The 23,861-nt window shown below is 44.3% G+C and overlaps 1 protein-coding gene across 2 annotated transcripts in view; it reads left to right on the forward strand.

The window, feature by feature from the left end:
* The window catches only part of ttbk2a (tau tubulin kinase 2a), a 224,498-nt gene that overhangs the window by 93,707 nt on the left and 106,930 nt on the right, over window positions 1-23,861 (forward strand). For both annotated transcript variants that reach the window (XM_067991120.1, XM_067991121.1), the window contains exons 5-6: window positions 8,714-8,854; window positions 12,385-12,489. In XM_067991120.1, the coding sequence (XP_067847221.1) occupies window positions 8,714-8,854; window positions 12,385-12,489 (246 nt within the window). The remainder of the gene's footprint in view (window positions 1-8,713; window positions 8,855-12,384; window positions 12,490-23,861) is intronic.

The raw sequence follows: 23,861 nt of genomic DNA on the forward strand, positions 1-23,861 counted from the left end.
GGCACTTTATGAAACGCCTTTTGGAAGTCCACGTCCACCACATCAACCGCATTGCCCTCATCGACCCTCTGTTACCTCATCGAAAAAGTCAGTTGAGTTACTTAAACACGATTTGCTTTTAACAAATCTGTGCTGGCTTTCGTTTATTAATCAACACTTGTCCAAGTGACTGTGTTGATTTTGTCCCGGATTATTGTTTCCAAAAGTTTCCCCACTTCTGAGGTTAAACTGACTGGCCTGTAGTTGCTGGGTTTATCCTTGCACCCTTTTTCTGAACAAGGGTGTAATATTTGCAGTTCTCTAGTCCTTCGGCACCACCTCCGTATCTCAGGATGATTGGAAGATTATGGCCAGTACCTCTGCAATTTCCACCCGTATTTCCCTCAGCATCCTAGGATGCATCCCATCTGGACCGGGTAAAGTATCTACATCAGGTCCGGCTAGCCTTTCGAGTGCATCCTCTTTATCAATTTTTAGCCCATCCAGTATCTCAACTACCTCCTCTTTTACTGTGACTTTGGCACGATCTTCTTCCTTGGTAAAGACAGATGCAAAGTACTCATTTAGTACCTTAGCCATTCCGTCAACCTCCAAGCGTAGATCTCCTTTTTGGTCCCTAATTGGTCCCACCCCTTCTCTTACTACCCATTTACAGTTTGTGCTTATAGAGGACTTTTGGATTCCCTTTTATGTTAGCTGCCAGTCTATACTCATACTCTCTTTGCCCCTCTTATTTCGTTTTTAGCTTTCCCTCTGAACTTTCTATATTCAACTTGTATTATCAACCTGACATCTGTCATACGCCCCTTTTTTTGCTTCATCTTACTCACTGTCTCTTTTGTTATCCAGGGAGTTCTGGCTTTAGTTGCCCTAACTTTCTCCCTTGTGGGAATGTACTTTTTAAAAATTCGTTCATGGGATGTGGACGTCGCTGGCGAGGCCAGCATTTATTGCCCATCCCTAATTACCCTTGAGAAGGTGGTGGTGAGCCGCCTTCTTGAACAGCTGCAGTCCATGTGGTGAAGGTTCTCCCATAGTGCTGTTAGGTAGGGAGTTCCAGGATTTTGACCCAGCGATGATGAAGGAACGGCGATATATTTCCAAGTCAGGATGGTGTGTGACTTGGAGGGGAACGTGCAGGTGGTGTTCCCATGTGCCTGCTGCTCTTGTCCTTCTAGGTGGTAGAGGTCGTGGGTTTGGGAGGTGCTGTTGAAGAAGCCTTGCCAAGTTGCTGCAGTGCATCCTGTGGATGGTACACACTGCAGCCACAGTGCACCGCTGGTGAAGGGAGTGAATGTTTAGGGTGGTGGATGGGGTCCCAATCAAGCGGGCTGCTTTGTCCTGGATGGTGTCGAGCTTCTTGAATGTTGTTGGAGCTGCACTCATCCAGGCAAGTGGAGAGTATTCCATCACACTCCTGACTTGTGCCTTGTAGATGGTGGAAAGGCTTTGTGGAGTCAGGAGGTGAGTCACTTGCCGCAGAATACCCAGCCTCTGACCTGCTCTTGTAGCCACAGTATTTATATGGCTGGGCTGGTTAAGTTTCTGGTCAATGGTGACCCCCCAGGATATTGATGGTGGGGGATTCAGCGATGGTAATGCCGTTGAATGACAAGGGGAGGTGGTTAGACTCTCTCTTGTTGGAGATGGTCATTGCCTGGCACTTGTCTGGTGCGAATATTACTTGCCACTTATCAGCCCAAGCCTGGTCTTGCTGCATGCGGGCATGGACTGCTTCATAATCTGAGGGGTTGCGAATGGAACTGAACACTGTGCAATCATTAGCGAACATCCCCATTTCTGACCTTATGATGGAGGGAAGGTCATTGATGAAGCAGCTGAAGATGGTTGGGCCTAGGACACTGCCCTGAGGAGCTCCTGCAGCAATGTCCTGGGGCTGAATGATTGGCCTCCAACAACCACTGCCACCTTCCTTTGTGCTACATATGACTCCAACCACTGGAGAGGTTTCCCCCTGGTTCCCATCAGGGGGAAAACCTAGACTCCACCTGAACCACCTTCTCTTCAAAGGCCTCCCATTGTTCAATTACAGTTTTGCCTGTCAGTTTACCCGGGTCAGATCAGTTCTCAACCCACTGAAATTGGCCCTCCTGAATTGAGTATTTTTACTTTAGAGTGGTCCTTGTCCTTTTCCGTAACTAATCTAAACCTTATGATACTATGATCGCTGTTCCTTAAATGTTCCCCCACTGACGCTTGCTCCACTTGACCCATCTCATTCCCCAGAACCAGATCCAGCAATGCCTCCTTCCTCGTTGGGCTGGAAACGTACTGATGAAGAAAGTTCTCTTGGACACACTTCAAAAGTTCCACCCCCTCTTAGCCCCTTACACTATTACTGTCCCAGTCTATTAGGATCGTTGAAGTCCCCAGTTATCACTATTCTATGGCTCTTGCAGCTTTCTGTAATTTCCCTGCAAATTTGCTCCTCTATCTCCTTCCCACTAGTTGGTAGTCTATAGAATACACCCAGTAGTGTAATGGCACCTCCTGTTGTTTCTTAACTCTAACCAAATAGATTCTGTTTTTGACCCCTCCAGGACATCCTCTCTCTCCAGCACTGCAATATTCTCCTTAATCAATGCTGCCACCCCCCTCCTTTCTTTCCTTCCCTATCTTTCCTGAACACTTCGTATCCAGGAATATTTAGTACCCAATCCTGCCCTTTTTTGAGCCAGGTCTCTGTTATCGCCACAACATCATTGTCCCATGTGGTTATTTGCGCCTGCAGCTCACCAACCTTGTTTACTATGCTTCGTGCGTTTACACACATGCACTGTAAACCGATCTTAGACCTTCTTGTATTCTCTCTTAATCTGATACCACGTAATACTGAACTATTTCTTACTCTAGTGCTGTCGGTCTCATCCAATCCTTTGTGCACCTTGCTTCTCCTTTCCAATGCTACATCCTGGTGCCCATCCCCCTGCCAAATTAGTTTAAACCCTCCACCAAAGCACTAGTGAACCTCCCCGCAAGGATGTTGGTCCCAGCTCTGTTGAGGTGCAACCTGTCCGGCCTGTACCAGTCCCACCTCCCACAGAACTGGCCCAATGCCCCAGGAATCTAAAGTCCTCCCTCCTGCACCATCTCTCCAGCAATGCATTCATCTGCCCTATCCTCCTATTTCTATACTTAGTAGTGCATAGCATCGGGAGTAATACGGAGATCACCAGCTTTGAGGTCCTGCTTATTAATATCTTGCTGCAGGACTTTATCTCTCTTTCTGCCTATGTTGGTACCGATGTGGACTACAACCACTGATTGTTCGCCCTCCCCCTTCAGAATGTTCTGTAGCTGCTCAGTGACATCCTTACATCCTTGACCCGAGCACCAGGGAGGCAACATGCCATCCTGGAATCACACCTGTGGCCGCAGAAATGCCTGTCTGTTCCCCAGCTATTGAATCCCCTATCACTATCGCTCTCCTGACCTTTCTCCTCCCCGCCCCCCACCCCCCCCCGTACAGCTGAGCCACCCATGCCGCTGTGGTTGCACTCCCCAGAGAAACACTCTCCCTCACAATACTGGCTAGAGAGCGAGATGCACTCGGGTCTCCTGCACTATCTGCCTGGTCCCCCTTGTCTGTCTGGCGGTCACCCAGTCCCTCTCTGCCTGCACTTCCTTACGCTGTGGGGTGACCACCTCCTGAAACGTGCTATCCACGTAGCTCTCAGCCTCATGGATACACTACAGTGACGCCAGCTGCTGCTCAAGCTCCGAAACCCAGAGCTCGAGCTCCCCCAGCTGACGACACTTCCTGGGCTCTGAGGTGCTCTGCCATGCCTCGATTTATTAGATTGCTACGCAACTTAACAGAAATAAAGTAAAGACTTAAAAATTGTTAATTTACTTATCCCGATTAACCTACCTCTTTTTAATTTCCTAGCTCCTATTGTAAACCAATGCCCTAGTTTAGAGGAAAAAAAACGGTAATACTCACCAGCCAATCAATCACCTGCTGCCCTGTGAAGTCACTCCTTGAATGTTGTTGTTGTTTTCGACCTTAGTCCTCTGCTCTTTATGGGCCCCCTGTTGCCGCTCAGGTCCTCCATCGCCGGTATCTCTGGTCTCGAGGCCTCTTCCCCCGCTCTTTACAGGCCTTCTGTCGCCGCTCAAGACCCCCACCGCCGGTAGCTTTGGAGGCCTCTTCTCCCGTTTTTTATGGGCCTGCTGCTGCTCTTTCGCCGCTCAGGTCTCTGCTCTGCTGCTGTCAGTACCTCTGGTCTCGGCCTCTTTCCCCCACTCTTTATGGGCCCTCTTGTCGCTGCTCAGGTCCTCTGCCGCCAGTACCTCTGGTCTGGAGGCCTCTTCCTCTGCTCTTTGTGGACCAGTTGCCATTCAGGTCAGGTCTGCCTACACTGGCAGCATTTTGGATACTAGTGGAAGATACTACTGAGCAAGTTCAGTTCTCACTGATTTTTATTATTAACATAATTTTGAGCAGTTCTGATAGATGCCATCTTGAAGAAATTCTACCCCCATCCTCATTTTGTATTGCTCTGTTATCTCTCCCTTCCTCTACTTCCTCTGGAGTCACACATTATTCCTCACCTGAGGAGTTGGATTGCTGACCTGATTCCACCTTTTCCTAACTAGCAAGCGAGGTCCACTGGTTTCCTTTTTTCCTTGCTCACTTTGGTGAAGCACCTGGCCTCCACTCTGTATGCTTCCCTGACACAACAATTGAGATTGCTACTTTTTGCAGGTATTTAGCTCAGACTTGCTTGTCTTGTTTAGATGAGTTTCATCAGTCTTTATGTACCTGTGTAGTTGGGCCTTCCATATAGCAGAAGGAAAAAGTGACGATGTCTCACACAAATGCATTGTATGATATAACGTTGGTGCCAATTCCCCCTTCTGCCACTCCGGCTCTCTGGTTATGAACAGCCTGCAGAAGAAAAATTTTGGGGTGGGGGTAACTGAACTTTGAAAATTTATAAATCCATCCATTTCATACATGCAGTCTTGCCACATTATTAAGGTAAAGTGGATTATTTTTCTTATCTTTTATTGTCATGTCCCCACTTGTTTTTCAAATCTTTTGACCAGATTCCTATTGAGTTCCTTTCTGATAATACCACTTTATTATAAATTAGATATATTATAAATATACCACCTTTTTGTCACACCAGTTACAAGTATTTGCAGCTCCTTCTGAATTGGCAGTGTAAACAAAATTTCCCTGCAGTTCCCTTCAGCAGTCGCTGCTAAAGATGATAATATTTTTATTTATTATTGTGCGGCACAGCAACAGGATGCAGCCAGAGGCAGCTATGACTGTGACAGATTGAACAGAATTGAATTTCTGGTGGTTGCTGAGAGCAGAAAGACCTGGAGGAATTGGAGAGGGGGACCGGATGACTGGAAGCTCCGAGCTTTTCATAGTCTGTGCGCTGTTTGTGCATAGAATCATAGAATGGTTGCAGCACAGGAGGCGGCCATTCAGCCCATCGATTCCTTGCTGGCTCTTTGTAAGAGCAGTCCAGTTAGTCCCATTCCCCTGCTCTTTCCCTTTTAGCCCTGCAAATTTTTTCCCTTCAAGTATTTATCCAATTCCTTTTTGAAATTCACGATTGAATCTGCTTCCCATCCTTTCAGGCAGTGCATACTAGATCATAACCACTCGCTGCGTAAAAAAGATTTTCCTCATGTCGCCTTTGGTTCTTTTGCCAATCACCATAAATCTGTGTCCTCTGGTTCTCGACCCTTCCGCCAATGGGAGCAGTTTCTCTTTATTTACTTTATGTAAACCCGTCATGATTTTGAACACCTCTATCAAATCTCCTCTTAACCTTCTTTGCTCTAAGGAGAACAACCCCAGCTTCTCCAGTCTCTCCACATGACTGAAATCTCTCATGCCTGGAACCATTCTAGTAAATCTTTTCTGCACCCTCTCTATGGCTTTCACATCCTTCCTAAAGTGCGGTGCCCTGAATTGGATGCAGTACTCCAGTTGTGGCTGAACCAGTGTTTTATAAAGGTTCATCATAACATCCTTGCTTTTGTACTCTATGCCACTATTTATAAAGCCCAGGATCCCATATGCTTTTTTTAACCGCTTTCTCAACCTGTCCTGCCACCATCAAAGATTTGTGCACATATACCCCTGGGTCTCTCAGTTCCTGCACCCCCTTTAGAATTTTACCCTTTTGTTTATAATGCCTCTCCTCATTCTTCCTGCCAAAATTTATCACGTCGCACTTCTGTGTTGAATTTCATCTGCCATATGTATGCCTGTTCCACCAATCCTGTCTTGAAGTCTATCACTATCCTCCTCACTGTTTACTACCCTTCCAAGTTTTGTGCCATCTGCAAATTTTGAAATTGTGCCCTGTATACCCAAGTCCAAGATATTAATATATATCAAGAAAAGTAGTGGTCCCAGTTACGACCCCTGGTGAACACCACTTACACCTCGCTCCAGTCTGAAAAACAACAGTTCACCACTACTCTCTGTTTCCTGTCACTTAGTCAATTTCGTATCCATGCTGCCACTGCCTCTTTTATTCCATGGGCTTTAATTTTGCTGACAAGCCAATTTTGAAATTCATGATTGAATCTGCTTTCCATCCTTTCAGGCAGCGCATAGCAGATCATGACTACTCGCTGTGTAAAAAAGATATTCCTCATGTCGCCTTTGGTTCTTTTGCCAATCACCATAAATCTGTGTCCTCTGAAAGTCCATGTACACAACCTCAACTGCATTGCCCTCATCGACCCTCTCTGTTACCTCATCAAAAAACTGCATCAAGTTAGTTAAACACAATTTGGCTTTAACAAATCCGTGCTGGTTTTCCTTTATTAATCTGCACTTGTCCAAGGGACTCTTAATTTTGTCGCGGATTATCGTTTCTAAAAGCTTCCCCACCGCCGAAGTTAAACTGACTGGCCTGTAGTTGCTGAGTTTATCCGTACACCCTTTCTTGAACAAGGGTGTAACATTTGCAGTTCCCTAGGCCTCTGGCACCACCCCCGTATCTAAGGAGGATTGGAAGATTATGGCCAGCACCTCTGCAATGTCCACCCTTACTTCCCTCATCACCCTAGGATGTGTCCCATCCGGATCGGATGACTTATCTACTTTAAGTACAGTCAGCCTTTCTCGTACCTCCTCTTTTTCAATTTTTAGCCCATCCAGTATATCAACTACCTCTTTTACTGTGACTTTGGAAGCATCTTCTTCCTTGGTAAAGACAGATGCAAAGTACTCATTTAGTACCTCTGCCATGCCCTTTGCCTCCATGTGTAGATCTCCTTTTTAGTCCCTAATTGGCCCCACCCCTGCTCTTGTTATATGCCTATAGAAGACTTTTGCCCTAATTCAGGCAAAATTTGGCCAGTAGTTATCGTTACCCATACACAAGGCCACATACTAGACTGACATTTCAAAATCCCTACTGTCACTGCGTTATGGAGTCAGAGACTGGAGTCTGAAACTTTGGGAGACCCATCCCTCTACCAGTATTCCCAAGGAAGTTTCTCCTTGGCCAACCGTGCTGGCAGGCCTGGTACTGCCATACTCTTCACTGCCCGTTGGGAGGTGAGATTGATGCCTGATTAAAGACGTTAAGACAAGCTATGCATTCCATCAACTATCAGGCCCCAAGCCTGCCATCTCAGAGATTATTTACCGAGTTCATGTTTCCAGTGGGGAGCCTCACACGCTGGAAGTGGGTATGGGAAGTTTGGGCGAGTGCTGCCCACTATTTTCTCCATTAAAACAAATGGATGGGAAATAGCTTTCACCATGTGCCCAAATTGGCTCCCCATGGAAAATTATTCCCTCCCTGCACACCGAACAAGCCCAAATAAAGTTCCAAAATGACCCAGTGCTGTCGATCAACAGGACCATTCTAGTGCTAGAAAGGTAGATCATCTTTTCAGTATGTTGTTGTGGTCTCCATGTAGATTTGTATGCAAAAATATCACCAGAGTTTTCCTGAACCTTTCTAAATGTGGCAGCAGAATCTTACTGGAGTGAGATCCTGTTTGGAGAAGTATTTCACAGAACTCTTTCCCCCCAGAATTGCCCTAGGTGTTTTTTTTCCTGAATTTTTGCTCCTCCTAGGACATTACATGGCTGCTGATGGGTGGCACCATTAAGGGTCATGATGCTTAGTTGCAGCATGACCTAATGGGACTGGCTCGATAGACCAGCTGATTTTTTTCGTATGTTTATGTACAAGGGAAAATGCGCTGAGTCTGATCCTGTCCTCCTCCGACTTCCGGGCAAATGCTTCCAGCACGTGTCACTGGACAGTGATCAGGAACGACAGTTGTTTCCTCCCTGACTGAGGAATGCTGAGGCCAATTGTAATTCCTCTGTTGCCACTGCGGCTGAGATTGGTTAACCCTGCATAGACCGGGGTCAAAATGCTGACTTCCATAAACTACATTTTCCATCTCTTTCACCTTTGCACAGATCCTAATAAGGATAGGTAAATAGATAAGTATTAGCCTTAAATTTATGAAGGTGCTAATGTTGCATGCTACTTTTTAAAAGTATATTCTGGGCAAATTAATATCAAAAGTATCAATAAACAGCAATTAAAATGAAATCCCTCACCTCGGCTCCTGCCATGCCCCCAGTCTATCTCTTAGCACCCCACCCCCCCCTTTCATGAGTGGAGATATATTAATAATAATATCATGTTTTTTGGACTAAAAGAGAATTTCTCTTGCTGTTCAGGGTCGGAATCTTGCTGATCTACGTCGCAGCCAGTCTAGAGGTACCTTTAGCATCAGCACTACTCTGCGACTGGGAAAACAGATTCTTGAAGCAATAGAAAGTATTCACACTGTGGGCTTCCTTCACAGAGACATCAAACCTGTAAGTAATTCTCTGGGGAGTTAAAGCTGCTTTTCCTAGTCTGTTACTTTTAAGTTGGTCCAGATGCAGTTTGAGATGGAGCGAAATTAATCAACACTAACTGGGATTGCAGACTGTGAAGGTTGTTGGAATGTTCTCACCCGGTAGAAAGACTTGCATTTCTATAGTACCTTTCATGACATCCCAAAACCCTTTATAGCCAGCGAAGTGGAGTCATTGTTGTAATGTAGGAAATGAGGCAGCCAATTTGCACACAACAAGGTCCCACAAACAGCAGTGTGATAATGACCAGATAATTTATTTTAAGTGATGGTTGAGGGATACAGGGGAGAACTCCCCTGCTCTTCACAATAGTGCCATGGGATCTTTTATGTACACCTGAGAGGGCAGACAGGGCCTTGGTTTAGGGAAAGATGGCACTCCGACAGTGGAGCCCTCCCTCAGTGCTGCACTGGAGTGTCAGCCTAGATTATGTGCTCAAGGCTCTGGAGTGGGGCTTGAACCCACAACCATCCGACTCCGAGGCGAGAGTGCTACCCACTGAGCCAAGGCTGACGCCTTGGTAACTAGAGGTAATAAAGTTGTGGAGTAAGTTACCATGGAAAGCTATTGAAGCAGGTAGTGTAAATGGTTTCATGAGGCAATCAAATGCATTTTTGGAAAGAAAGGATTGAGGGATATGTTAAGGAAGCATGATTTTTTTTTTTTATTCGTTCATGGGATGTGGGCGTCGCTGGCAAGGCCAGCATTTATTGCCCATCCCTAATTGCCCTTGAGAAGGTGGTGGTGAGCCGCCTCCTTGAACCGCTGCAGTCCGTGTGGTGAAGGTTCTCCCACAGTGCTATTAGGTAGGGAGTTCCAGGATTTTGACCCAGCGACAATGAAGGAATGGCGATATATTTCCAAGTTGGGATGGTGTGCTACTTGGAGGGGAACGTGCAGGTGGTGTTCCCATGTGCCTGCTGCTCTTGTCCTTCTAGGTAGTAGAGGCCGCGGGTTTGGGATGTGCTGTCGAAGAAGCCTTGGCGAGTTGCTGCAGTGCATCCTGTGGATGGTACACACTGCAGCCACAATGCACTGGTGGTGAAGGGAGTGAATGTTTAGGGTAGTGGATGGGGTGCCAATCAAGCGGGCTGCTTTGTCCTGGATGGTGTTGAGCTTCTTGAGTGTTGTTGGAGCTGCACTCATCCAGGCAAGTGGAGAGTATTCCATCACACTCCTGACTTGTGCCTTGTAGATGGTGGAAAGGCTTTGTGGCGGTGAGTCACTCACCGCAGAATACCCAGCTTCTGACCTGCTCTTGTAGCCACAGTATTTATGTGGCTGGTCCAGTTAAGTTTCTGGTTGATGGTGGGGGATTCGGCGATGGTAATGCCATTGAATGTCAAGGGGAGGTGGTTAGACTCTCTCTTGTTGGAGATGGTCATTGCCTGGCACTTGTCTGGCGCGAATGTTACATGCCACTTATGAGCCCAAGCCTGGATGTTGTCCAGGTCTTGCTGCATGCGGGCTCAGACTGCTTCATTATCTGAAGGGTTGCGAATGGAACTGAACGCTGTGCAATCATCGGCAAACATCCCCATTTCTGACCTTATGATGGAGGGAAGGTCATTGATGAAGCAGCTGAAGATGGTTGGGCCTAGGACACTGCCCTGAGGAACTCCTGCAGCAATATCCTGGGGCTGAGAAGATTGACCTCCAACGACCACTACCATCTTCCTTTGTGCTAGGTATGACTCCAGCCACTGGAGAATTTTCCCCCTGATTCCCATTGACTTCAATTTTACTAGGGCTCCTTGGCGCCACACTCTGTCAAATGCTGCCTTGATGTCAAGGGCAGTCACTCTCGCCTCACCTCTGGAATTCAGCTCTTTTGTCCATGTTTGTACCAAGGCTGTAATCGGGTCTGGAGCCGAGTGGTCCTGGCGGAACCCAAACTGAGCATCGGTGAGCAGGTTATTGGTGAGTAAGTGCCGCTTGATAGCACTGTCGATGATACCTTCCATCACTTAGCTGATGATTGAGAGTAGACTGATGGGATAGTAATTGGCCGGATTGGATTTGTCCTGCTTTTTGTGGACAGTTATCCTATGCACATGAGGCAGGCTGATTTTTATTTTGTTCCTAGAAAATTTTGCCTGATGATCTAATGGTGGTAATGTTTATTGTGCAACCTCTTTCCAAGGAATAAGTAACCTGTAGCTGAGTACCCAAGCTTTTGTCTTCAAGGACCATTTGCATACATACTATATGGATTAACCATGAAGATTGAATTCATGATCCCATTAGTTTGCATGTATTTCAAACCACTGAGAGTAACCGATCTAGGTGTTCTGATTTAGAATTGATCCTTCAGTGGGGCAACATGTTAAGAACAGCCTTTTCCAAATCTTCAGGCCCATAAAACTCAAAAAGGACATACAACCAATAAGAAATACAAATGCAAATTGTAACCTGGATTCCCAAGGCCAAATGCTTTAATGCTCTGCTGGGAGCTTCATATTGTACCGCTGTTGGCTCTTATTTTGCCTCAGTTAACTGGAGCTGACTTGGAAAATGGCATCTTTGTTTTTACAACATTTGGCAACAATGATTTTAATTATCAAATTATCAGATATATATTACAGAAAAGGAGGGTATGAATGTTCTAATGCAATCTTGATGTTCAAATTATGACCATAAACTATTCCCATGTTTGCTCTTCTGGTTTATCTGGTTCATTGAGGCCAATCACTCAGTCACTACAGTCCTGTCCTCTGGAACTGTCTAACCAAACCACTTCACATTACAGAAAGAAAATTGTTGCGTTCAAAATCTGTGAGAACTCCAAACCTTTTTGTTTCTTTTGTATTGGGTTTAGTGGAGTGCTCAGGCTGCCAGTTCACAACATATGGGTCTCATGCAGCTGCCAGTAACCCCCAAAGTAAACTGGCTGCATTTGCTAAGGCCAGTGGCCAGGGTGGCCTGCTATACTGGGTCTTCCCTGCCATCAGTATCAACGGATCCAGCACCTTTAGCGTTTCCAGTTGCGCGAGACCCATATGTTGGGTGTTGGCAGCCCTAGCACCCACTAACCCCATTGCCTTAAGCTTTTCTCCCCCACCCCCCGCAGAATTTCTCCTTTTCTCTTGTTTTTGTGCCCAGTGATGTTTTTACATGGGTGCCGAATAAAACAATATCACGTGTCAATCAGATTATACCTTTTTAATTCACTCTCTGCTATCCATCTATATATATTATGTATAAATATTTATTCCTCAACCAGCATTACTAAAAAACAGTTTATCCAGACATGTATCTCATTGCTGTTTGTGGAACCTTGCTGTGCACAAATTGGCTGCTGTTTTTCCTAAATTACAACAGTGACTACACTTCAAAAGTCCTTCATTGGCTATAAAACGCTTTGGGATGTCCTGAGGTCATGAAAGTTGCTATATAAATGCAAGTTTTTCTAATTATGAAGGTGGGTCGATTTAAGTGGTTTCTGTCAATTTGTTTACTAAAACAAGAAAAATGTTTTTTATTTTCAGTCAAACTTTGCAATGGGCCGCTTTCCTAGCACCTGTAGAAAGTGTTTTATGCTGGACTTTGGTTTGGCACGACAATTCACAAATTCCTGTGGAGACGTTAGACCTGTAAGTATTTTTTTTGTTAGAGGTTTTTAAGTTGAATCAAACACAGTCATGTTGAGAACAGTTGGGTGATGCAGTGGGGCCCTGCCCTTTTTACCTTTTAAGACCTGGATTTAAATTTGCCCTTTTTAAAGTTAGTGTGTGTGTGAAACACGATGAAACTATTTCAACTCAGATTGTAAGTAGGCAGGGCCACTACTTGGAGCTGATCACAATTTGATATAACCGGGACAGTCACTCACAGAAGTTAACCGATGGCTAATGTGGGAAATAGAAAATTCGCTTCGAAGTAGGGCTGCGTTTCTAAGGTTAGGGTTATTGCAAACTGTTGAAGGAGCAAGATGCATTGATCAGGCAGAGCAGAAGGGAGCTTATGCTTTATTTTGTACGTAGAGATGGCCTGTTTTAGAAGCTGCCACGTTTGCACTAATTTAAGGTATGACATTTTTTTTAATGATTTTAAATGAATACAAGAGGGCAAGAAAGCACCATCAAACCTGCTCCATCCAGACAACGGTACAACCTCATACACTATTCCCCTACCCCCATACGATGCTATCTAGTAAGAGAGTCAAACAAAGAAAACCTGCGGAAAATTCTTCTTTGGCTCCTTAAGGCAATGATGCAAACTGCAGAAGACTATGTTAGCCTGTAACTCATCAACATCGCAACTAACTAACAACTTATCCCTTTTAACTGGAAATGTCCTCTTCACTCAGGGATGTATCACAGTCCCTGTTGAAGGACTGTAGCAACCCCTTATCCACTGCATGTTTTGGCATGTTGTTCCGGAGAGCAGTGACTTGATGCAAAAGGAAATACTTCCTGGATTCTAACCTGACTTTGTTTTCGGATTCTTTAGGCACGCTCTCCAGTCAAATAACCTACCTGACCAATCCCTTCATCTTTTTAAAAACCTCAGTCAGAACCCTTCTAACCTTGTGTTTCTCCAAAGTAAATGACCCTAACTCTAGATGTATATCCTGTTTAATAAGGGCTCTAGGGTTAAGCATAAGTGGTCATCCTCTTGTGTACCTTTTCCAGAACCTTGACACCTTTCACCATATGTGGGGATCAAAACTAGACATAGTAGTCCAAATGCAGATGTACCAGAACCTTTGGGACGTTTTTCTACGTTAAGTGTTCTATAAATGCACATTGTTGTTAAATAGCCTAAGTATTGTTTGTATGCCACATAAAAGATTATTACTTAAGATAAAAAATCACGGGATTGGGGGTAATATTCTGGCATGGGTGGAGGATTGGTTATCGAACAGGAAGCAGAGAGTTGGGATAAATGGTTCATTTTCGGACTGGTAACCAGTGGTGTTCCACAGGGGTCGGTGCTGGGTCCCCAACTCTTTACAATCTATATTAACGATTTGGAGGAGGGGACCGAGTGCAACATATCAAAATTTGCAGATGATACAAAGATGGGAGGGAAAGTAGAGAGTGAGGAGGACATAAAAAACCTGCAAGGGGATATAGACAGGCTGGGTGAGTGGGCGGAGATTTGGCAGATGCAATATAATATTGGAAAATGTGAGGTTATGCACTTTGGCAGGAAAAATCAGAGAGCAAGTTATTTTCTTAATGGCGAGAAACTGGAAAGTACTGCAGTACAAAGGGATCTGGGGGTCCTAGTGCAAGAAAATCAAAAAGTTAGTATGCAGGTGCAGCAGGTGATCAAGAAAGCGAACGGAATGTTGGCTTTTATTGCTAGGGGGATAGAATATAAAAACAAGGAGGTATTGCTGCAGTTATATAAGGTATTGGTGAGACCGCACCTGGAATACTGCATACAGTTTTGGTCTCCATACTTAAGAAAAGACATACTTGCTCTCGAGGCAGTACAAAGAAGGTTCACTCGGTTAATCCCGGGGATGAGGGGGCGGACATATGAGGAGAGGTTGAGTAGATTGGGACTCTACTCATTGGAGTTCAGAAGAATGAGAGGCGATCTTATTGAAACATATAAGATTGTGAAGGGTCTTGATCGGGTGGATGCAGTAAGGATGTTCCCAAAGATGGGTGAAACTAGAACTAGGGGGCATAATCTTAGAATAAGGGGCTGCTCTTTCAAAACTGAGATGAGGAGAAACTTCTTCACTCAGAGGGTGGTCGGTCTGTGGAATTTGCTGCCCCAGGAAGCTGTGGAAGCTACATCATTAGATAAATTTAAAACAGAAATAGACAGTTTCCTCGAAGTAAAGGGAATTAGGGGTTATGGGGAGCGGGCAGGAAATTGGACATGAAGCTGAGTTCGGATCGGTCAATGCCCTGTGGGTGGCGGAGAGGGCCCAGGGGCTATGTGGCCGGGTCCTGCTCCGACTTCTTGTGTTCTTTAGATTTGTGGTTGGGATCAGATCAGCCATGATCTTATTGAATGGCGGAGCAGGCTCGAGGGGCCGATTGGCCTACTCCTGCTCCAATTTCTTATGTTCTTATGTTCTTATGTTCTTATGCTGTGGTTCTAGCAACCCTGTCTGCTTTCCCTATAACTAACTCACATTGCTCTTCAACTTATTATCCCCAGGTCTCTTTCTGGACCTATTCACTTTAATGTGCTCACGCATGGTGTAAATAGGCCTGAGTTTCCTAACTCCAAGTGTGTGACATTATATTTGTCCACGTTAAAAGATATATGCCACACACTTGCTTATTCACCCAACTTGTCTAAATCAGCCTGTAACCCATGGATTTGATTTGAATTGCTAGCTCCATGCACATTTTTGTGCCATTGACGACTTAAGGATAGTTCCATTTCAGCCCTCCTTTTTAAATTAACCATGAAAATGTTGAACAGTGGTGACAGTACAGAGGCATGTGGAACCCTACCCATGGCAAGATCCCAATCAAATCCATTCCCGTTAATATCAACCCTCTGCTTATATGATCTCAACCAGCTGTCTGACCAACTTAGTAACTGTCCTATCATCCCATGTGATCAAGCATTATAGCAGGATGTTGAGGAAAGGTTTGAAAACTGGTTGTAGTTTTAATCTGTGGTAAATAGAAATTATGATTTAAGCAGAAAAAATTTTGACAAGTGAGTTACACTTATTGTGATTTTGATATGTTTTGTATTATCCTCCCTGGTGCTAGGGTCAAGGATGTCACGAAGCGGCTGCAGGACATCTGAAGGGAGAGGGTGAACAGCCAGAGGTCGTGGTCCATATCTGTACCACGGCATCGGTTTAAAAATAGGGATGAGGTCCTCAAGCAGAATATAGGGAGTTAGGCAATAAATTAAAAAGCAGGACCTCTAAGGTAATAATCTCAGGATTACTCCCATGCCACGTGCTACTGAGAGCAGAAATAGGAGAATAGACCAGATGAATGCGTGGCTTGAGAGATGATATAGGAGGGAGGGGTTTAAATTCCTGAGGCATTGGGACTGATTCTGGGAAAGGCAGGACCGGTACAAGCTGGACGGGTTGCACCCAAGCAGAACCGGGACCAATATCCTCGTGGGGCATTTGCTAGTTCTGTTGGGGAGGGTTTAAACTAGTATGGCAGGGGGATGGGAACCAAAGGGCAGGTACAGATGGGACAAATTCAGACTCGGAAACGGGAAGTAGAAAAACAGTTAGTGACATAGTTATCGACTCAAAGGCAAAAGGAGCAAAAGGTTAAATAGTGTTCAGCACAGGAATTTGACTGGGTTAAAGGGTATATACTTCAATGTTCAGGGAAGGTCCTGCCTTACAAATCTGATTAAATTCTTTGAGGAAGTGACGAGGAGGATTGATGAGGGTAGTGCAGTGGATGTTGTCTGCATGGATTTTAGAAAGGCATTTGACAAGGTCCCACATGGCAGACTGGTCAGAAAGGTAAAAGCCCATGGGATACAGGGAAATGTAGCGAACTGAATCCAAAATTGGCTCAACAGGAAACAAAGGGTAAAAGTCGATGGATGCCTTTGTGAATGGAAATACGTCTCCAGTGGTGTGCCACAGGGCTCAGTGCTGGGTCTCTTGCTGCTTGTGGTATATATTAATGATTTGGACTTGAATGTAGGGGGGCATGATTGGCAAATTTGCCGACGACACAAAAATTGGCCGTGTAGTTGATAGTGTAGCTGTAGACTCCAAGAAGATATCAATGGGTTGGTGGAATGGGCGGAAAAGTAGCAAATGGAGTTCAACCCGGAGAAGTGTGAGGAAATGTACTTAGGGAGGGCAAACAGTAAAAGGGAATACGCAGTAAACGGGAATATATTGAGAGGGGTAGAGGAAGTGAGAGACCTTGGAGTGCATGTGCACAGGTCCCTGAAGGTGGCAGTACAGGTAAATAAGGTTGTGAAGAAGGCATACGGAATGCTCTCCGTTATTAACAGAGGTATAGAATACAAAAGTAGGGATGTAATGATGGAACTGTATAAAACGCTGGTAAGGCCACAGCTGGAGTATTGTGCGCAGTTCTGGTCACCACATTACAGGAAGGACGTAATTGCTCTAGAGGGAGGGCAGAGAAGATTTTCAAGAATGTTGCCAGGACTTGAAAATTGCAGCTACGAGGAGAGATTGGATAGGTTGGGGTTGTTTTCTTTGGAGCAGAGGAGGCTGAGAGGTGACTTGATTGAGGTGTACAAAATTATGAGGGGCCCTGATAGAGTAGACAGGAAGTACCTGTTTCCCCTAGTGGAAAGTTCAAGAACTAGAGGACATAGATTTAAGCTGATTGGCGGAAGGATTAGAGGGGACATGAGGAAAAACTTTTTTACCCAGAGGGTGGTGGGTGTATGGAATTCGCTGCCCGAATTGGTGGTAGAGGCAGGGACCCTCAACTCTTTAAAAAGTACCTGGAGCTGCACCTAAAGTACTGTAAGCTGCAGGACTACAGACCGGGTGCTGGAAGGTGGGATTAGAATGGGCATCTGGTTGTTCTTTGAGCCGGCATGGACACGATGGGCCGAATGGCCCCCTTCTGTGCTGTATCTTTTCTATGGTTCTATCATTAAAATATCAGTAGTTTGTAATGAGCATTGCTTTAAACTTTATCAGATGTACTATTAGCTAGCAATGCTAGATTTTATGGGACCCAAGTTGGTAGCATGAATAATTCTGGTAGTTATACTACTAAGGCCAAGAAATTATATATCGAAAAATATGTATTTTGTTATGAATTGACTAGATTTTATGGCTTGAGAAGTAATGTTTTATAAGCCTGTGATGAAACTCAGCCTCTTACATTTTATAACTAACATTCCCACAAAATGGGGCAGGAATTCTGATTAAATCTTTTAACAGTAATAGTAGTTAAGGAAAGCCATTTGCTCATTACTTTATTTAACCGTTTGCAAATATTGACCAGTGGATCCAAGATTGTGTTGCCGTGGCACTGGTGACTGTTTTCTTTCTCTGGTAATGGAAGTATAAGGTTTTGTGGTCATTTGGAAGTTGATGTTTGGAGTTATTGGAGATTTGCTGTTGAAGTTGAACCCTATACAATGATTTCCAATAGAAAGCTGTGGTTGGCAATCTTCCTTAAAAATAATTTGGGTGGAAATTTGAACGTGGGGTCAAGCAAAAGTCTTTTGGATTTCTCATATTTGTTCCTACTTTCCTTGTATCAATGTTGTCTTTTTTTAAAAAAAAGTTGAAATATTGATTGTGGAGTAATGTTACTAAAGAATCGGTCTTGAGCATTAAATATTAATCAAGATATGCATCTGGTGATACTTAATACTTAAATGCTGATCTCTGACTCTTTGTTGTAGCCTGAAAGCTTGCTTTTCCATTGGGAAATAAATGCCAGAAACTAAAAGGACAAAATTTAGTTTGTACCAACTAGGTTTGATTTTACTTTACAATACTGAGTATCGAAGGTTCTTAATTTTTTCCCCCCCCAAATTCTAAAAAGGGCAGTTTTTGTGGTTCAAAATTTTCTCTCAATAATAAAAAAAAATGGATTTGTTTCTGTTCCTCCCTCTCTTTCTCCTCCCCCCACCCCAAAATACACTTCACTGTTCTCCTGAAGGCAGACTTCTAATGAGCTACAGTTTCACTGGTGCCTGCTGGAAAAGTGGCTGTTCTTAATGTGTGAGCCTATGATTCAACACTGTTTGACAGCCCATGCTGCTAAGAGATGGCAGAAAGATGGGTGATGAGAAATAAAGTTCACACTGGTATGGTAAGGCACATGCTTTCAAGATTGGAGTTAAGGCACTTTGTTAGAGGGTGAAAATATGTTGGATGAGCTGCAATTTCATTCACTTAAACATTGGGACGATCAAAGCCATTGTCTGTGGTCCCCGCCACATACTCCCTACCCTGGCCACCGATTTCAACCCCCTCCGCAGCCGTTGTCTCGGGGTGAACCAAACTGTACGTAATGTCAGCGTCCCTGCTCTGAGCTTTCAACCCCATATACTCTCCATCACAAGGACCGCCTACCTCCAACTACGTAACATTGCCCACCCCTGCCTCAGCCTATCGACCATTGAAACTCTCATCCATGCCGTTGTCCCCTCCAGGCTCAACTACTCCACTGCTCTCCTGACCGGCCTCCCATTTTCCAGCCCCTGTAAACTTCAGCTCAATCAAAACTCTGCTGCCAGTATTCTATCCAGCAGCAGATCCTACTCACGTATCACCATATAATTGCTGACCTTCATTGGCTCCCTGTCCCCTGAAATTTCTAGTTTTACAATTCTCATCCTTGTGTTTAAATCCCTTCACAGCATTACCCCATCCTATAACTGTAACTTCCTACAACCCTCCCAGTACTCTGTTCCTTCGATTCTGGCCTCTTATGCATTCCTCTGCCCTTCACCCCATCAAGGATGGCAGTGCCTTCAGTCGTCTAGGCCCCATGCTCTGGAATTCTCTCCCTACATTTCTCCACTTCACTCACCTTTTAAGGCCCTCCTTAGAACCCACCTCTTTGGCCAAACTCCTCTTTAGCCAAGCTCCTTTTTGACTTGGTGCCCGTTTTTGTCTGATTTTCTACACTAAAGGCACTATATAAATGCAGATTATTATTATTGTTTCATTCTATATCCGTTCTAATTAATGCTAACACTGGGGATCCAGAATTGTTCCATAACAACGTAAAAGCTGTCAAGGATAGGAAAATATCCACTCAGCCCATTGGATTTGCCCCTCCAGTACCCTGACTTTCCCAGCTTAGCATTCAACCGTATTTTGAACAACTGTAATGTTTTATGTGCTACCTTGTCTAGCATGTTATTCCAAACATTTGCCACACTTTGAATAATTACAAAATTATCTATCAATTTTAGGTTTACTTTTCACTAATTTAAATTTACATGCTTCGGTCCTATTGGCTTGGCTTACTTTGACGTAATATTCTAGGATTACCTTACCTCTCATGTGAAAACATTTAATATTTTATTAACGTTAGTGAGGTTCCTCACTTGACTGCCTTCTGTCTAGACTGTAGAACTTGAGCTTATCTGTTCTTTATTTTTTCTCTATTCCTGCACTTGGGATTACTGCTCATATGGAGGATCAACACCAACATGGACTAGTTGGGCCAAATGACCTGTTTCTGTGTTGTACTTTCTATGTAATTCTTTCCTCATAGCTCATCCCCATTATACTTGTCACTTGTCTCTTCCCTCCACTATCTGCAGTGCATGTACATCCTCTGGGTGGCATGGTAACTAGAATCGAGCACAGCAGTCCATGTGTGGTCTGGCCATTGCATTGTAAAACCTTTTTCAGTCCCCAGTGCTGACATCCCTCATCCCAGTGAGCATGAAAAATTACCCAACAGTTTAATGGGAAATTAAATAATAAATATTGTATCACAATCGTATCCCGATACAATTATTTATACAAAGGGGATGATTTTAAAACGGAGCCGGAAAGGGGGCGGGCGTGTCAAATTGAGGTCAGGAAACCCATTCGTTTGGGTTTCCCAGATGTCCTTATGATTTTGACATAAGGACGTCTTTTATTTTTTTTTTGTCTGTTTCCTGTCTGACCGGCTGGAGGCCAGCCAGGGAGAAGACGTCTTCAGGTAAGTCTTTGTACGGTTGGACACGGCATGGGTGGGCAAGGGGCATGGTTGGGCATAGGTTGACAAGGGGGTAGTGAGTCTTGGGAGATGGGGTCGAGGGTCAGTCATTGGGGGGAGGTGTCGGAATCTGGGGTCCGCGATCGTTGAGGGGTAGGTTCGGGGTGAGGGAAGGTCGGGGGTTGGAGGGGGAGGGTCGGGGGTCCACGGTTGGGGTGGGGGGGTGGTGGGGTGGGGTGTCGAAATCGGGGGTCCTCTATCATTAGGGGGTCGGTGCAGGTAGGCTTGTTGGGCATGGGGGAAGCACTCCTGCTCCTCCGGGCCCACAAACTGTGCCTCTAAGCACCTACCTGTTAGTCTCGGGCCTTCTCGCTCCTTTCACGAGTTGTAAAACAGAAGGCCTTGGAACCCCCCCCCCCGCCCCGGGGTTGAAATTGGGAATTGGTGAAAAATGGAGGCGTGAAGCCTCCTTGAAAGGTTTAAGGCCCATCCGCAACTTCGTCCCTCCCCGGTGTAAACCGGAAATGGGCAGGTTGGGGGGTGGGTATGAAATATTGGCAATTTTTAATGCCCTCCCGTCCCCAACCCACCGGTTTTTAATTTGAAAATTGAGCCCAAAGTCAGTATCCAGCATTTGAACTGTATGTGGATGATTGTGAGCTTTCTTTCTCTCTATTAACAAATAAATTTCACATTTAGACAGAATTAGATTCATTGCTGTGATTATTGAGATTTCAGGAAGGTGTATTGCACCAGGCATGTGATGTCATTTTATAATACCTGTTAAAGGCAGTGCTGTGCAGCAGTTCAGAGAACTCAATACGAGTTATGTAAAAAGATTATAATATCCTCTGTCAAACAGAAGAGTGCTATTTTGCCACATATAACCAAGCAAGGACAATCATTATTTAGACCGAGAAGGGTTCTTATTTGTTGGGGGGGGAAGGGGGGAGCCCATGCGATGTGATAGCTAACTGAGCAGATTGTTATTATATGGATGATGGTGATAGTGACTTTGGGGAGTAACAGCAGTCCGACGAAACCTTCAACCCTTATGGCATCATGCCAGGTACAGCACAGAAGGAAGCCATTCGGTCATCACACCAGTCTTAGTGCCAGCTCTTCAACTGGATCTCCTCTAATCCCTGGAACAATTAATTTTTTTCTGCTCTCTAGTTTTAAATAACGATAGCAGTCGTGTGTTGTGGTGTGGTGGAGAAAATGTCTATCTGTGCAGATAAATGGGGTGATGTGACCTTGATTGGAGCAAGAGTAATTAGCTTTTCAGTGTACATATGGTTTTCTTTCTGCAAAGGAATCTTAGAGTGTATCCTAATCTGACATGGGAGGTATTTATTTACTGTATGTTTCTCTGTGGTGCCAATAACTTAAAAATAGAATTCTCTGAAAAAACTGACAAGGCTAACTATATTTACATCTAGAAATGCTCTGCAGAAATTAATCCATCTGATTCGGAATTATTTATCTTCAAATGGATTTGGGGAGCTAGTAGTCTTCGGGGTGCTAGTCTTTGTTATTTGTACATTCCCCTTACTATTCTGTTTCCATTTGTTTCAGTAGCAGTGTACTTTCCATTGTAGATCTGTGACTCGCAAGTAGATGTCACAAGGCTCCAGAAGGATGCTTGTTGAAAATATTTTTAAGTAAGGTTGTGTTTAATGCAGCAGTCAAAAAAACCCTCACCGTCAAATGCTGCAGTAATCATTGTTTTTGTACTCCAGTCAGGGTGTCCTGCAGCAGTCATTTGTTGTGGTTGTGTAGTTTGATGTCTCCTGACGATAGCAGTGTATAGTGATGTAAGTGGTGATGGTGTCAGTTGACAGGATTGACTTCTCCCAGCTACCCCTCATGCGTTTGTTTCCTAACTTCTTTTTGGACCCAAGAAATCTTCACTTTGTGATGCTGGGGAATACAAGCCATTCCAACCATTAACCATATCCGTGCAGAATATACTTTATCTTGACTGTGTTGCAAGGTATTTTCACTAAGGTTACTGTTGTACTTCATTTTGATTACCAGCAGTAATTCTATGTACACTTGCTATCCTTTATTTATCCCCCTTTTATCTTGCCCTGTATAATAGGCATTGAGCTCTAAATGCCTGTCACTGATGCTCTGTATCCCAGGTGAAATGGTAAAAATGCAGGTCAGGCAAGCAGAAATGACCTTCAAAATGATCCTGGCAATCGAGCGTAGATGGCAGTAAACGGAACCTGTACTCATAATTAATACAGTGTGAGGTTTAACTCTTCTGCTCTGACCAAACCTTTTGCTGCATATTTACTTAGCCTCTCAAAATTTGCTGAAGAAAACCTTTCTTAAAAAAAAGTTTAAAGTTTTGACTATGCATCAACGTTTTTGCAGTGGTTTAAATATTTTTCCTGTTGTCAATGGGAGAAATAATTGTAAATGCCTTTGTGGTTAGACACAGGTGAAACTCTTTTAATCATTTTCTTGCTAGAGTTCACGCAGTTAATCAAAAGATGATATGACTAACATACACTAAAGAAAAATTTTATCCTGTATAAGAATGATCTGCTTTGAAAGGTTCCTCATCAATATAAACCTTTTTCCTACTTCTCTCAGTACTTGGCGATTTGTGCTGGAGAAACTTGGCTTCTGACACTTTTACAATGTATAAAACTGCAGTATTTTGCCTTGAGTGAATGGGAAGCACTATTTTCCTCCTTGCATGTTTGACTTTGTGACTGGGTTTCCCAGTGAGTAAGCAAGTTCCAGCATGGCGTACTCTCAAAAATGCACCATAGTTGTCTTGGTTGGAGTAGCATTTTACAACATAGGAACATAACATGAAGTATGGAACAAGAAAGGGACATTATTCCATTAGGTCCTGCAGACCATAGGTAACCTTGCAAAATTATGTACCCAATCCAGCTAATTCTGCAACCACAGGCAAAACCTCATGAAGCTCTACATTTATTTTCCTACTCCAACTCTGAAGACAATCTGGAAAAATTACAGGAAATCAATGCAGCAGGTACACTTCCTCCACGGGTACCCAGTGTTGTCGTCATCATTTCCAAATCAGGTATAGCACAACCAGATGCAGAGGAAAGCTCCCACTTCTCTACATTGTGCTTTGACACCAGCTTCAGAAGAGCAACTCGCTGTGCCAGTGTGAATTTTCCACTTTCCACATCAACCTTCCTTATGGAGTAGCTGATTGAGATTATAAACACTCTAGTGCTGTAGGCCCCATACCCATTAGTTAGACAGTGACTGTCTAAGCTCAATTCATATAGGACTCTATAGAGAGTTAATGCCCTTGATCTGGATTTTTTTCCAAAATCCAGGAGTAAGGGATTGAGCATCCACTAGCTCCATATTGTAAGCTTAATGCCCCTACA

The sequence above is a fragment of the Heptranchias perlo genome, chromosome 10 (genome assembly GCF_035084215.1).
Source record: "Heptranchias perlo isolate sHepPer1 chromosome 10, sHepPer1.hap1, whole genome shotgun sequence".
Taxonomy (NCBI): Eukaryota; Metazoa; Chordata; class Chondrichthyes; order Hexanchiformes; family Hexanchidae; genus Heptranchias; species Heptranchias perlo.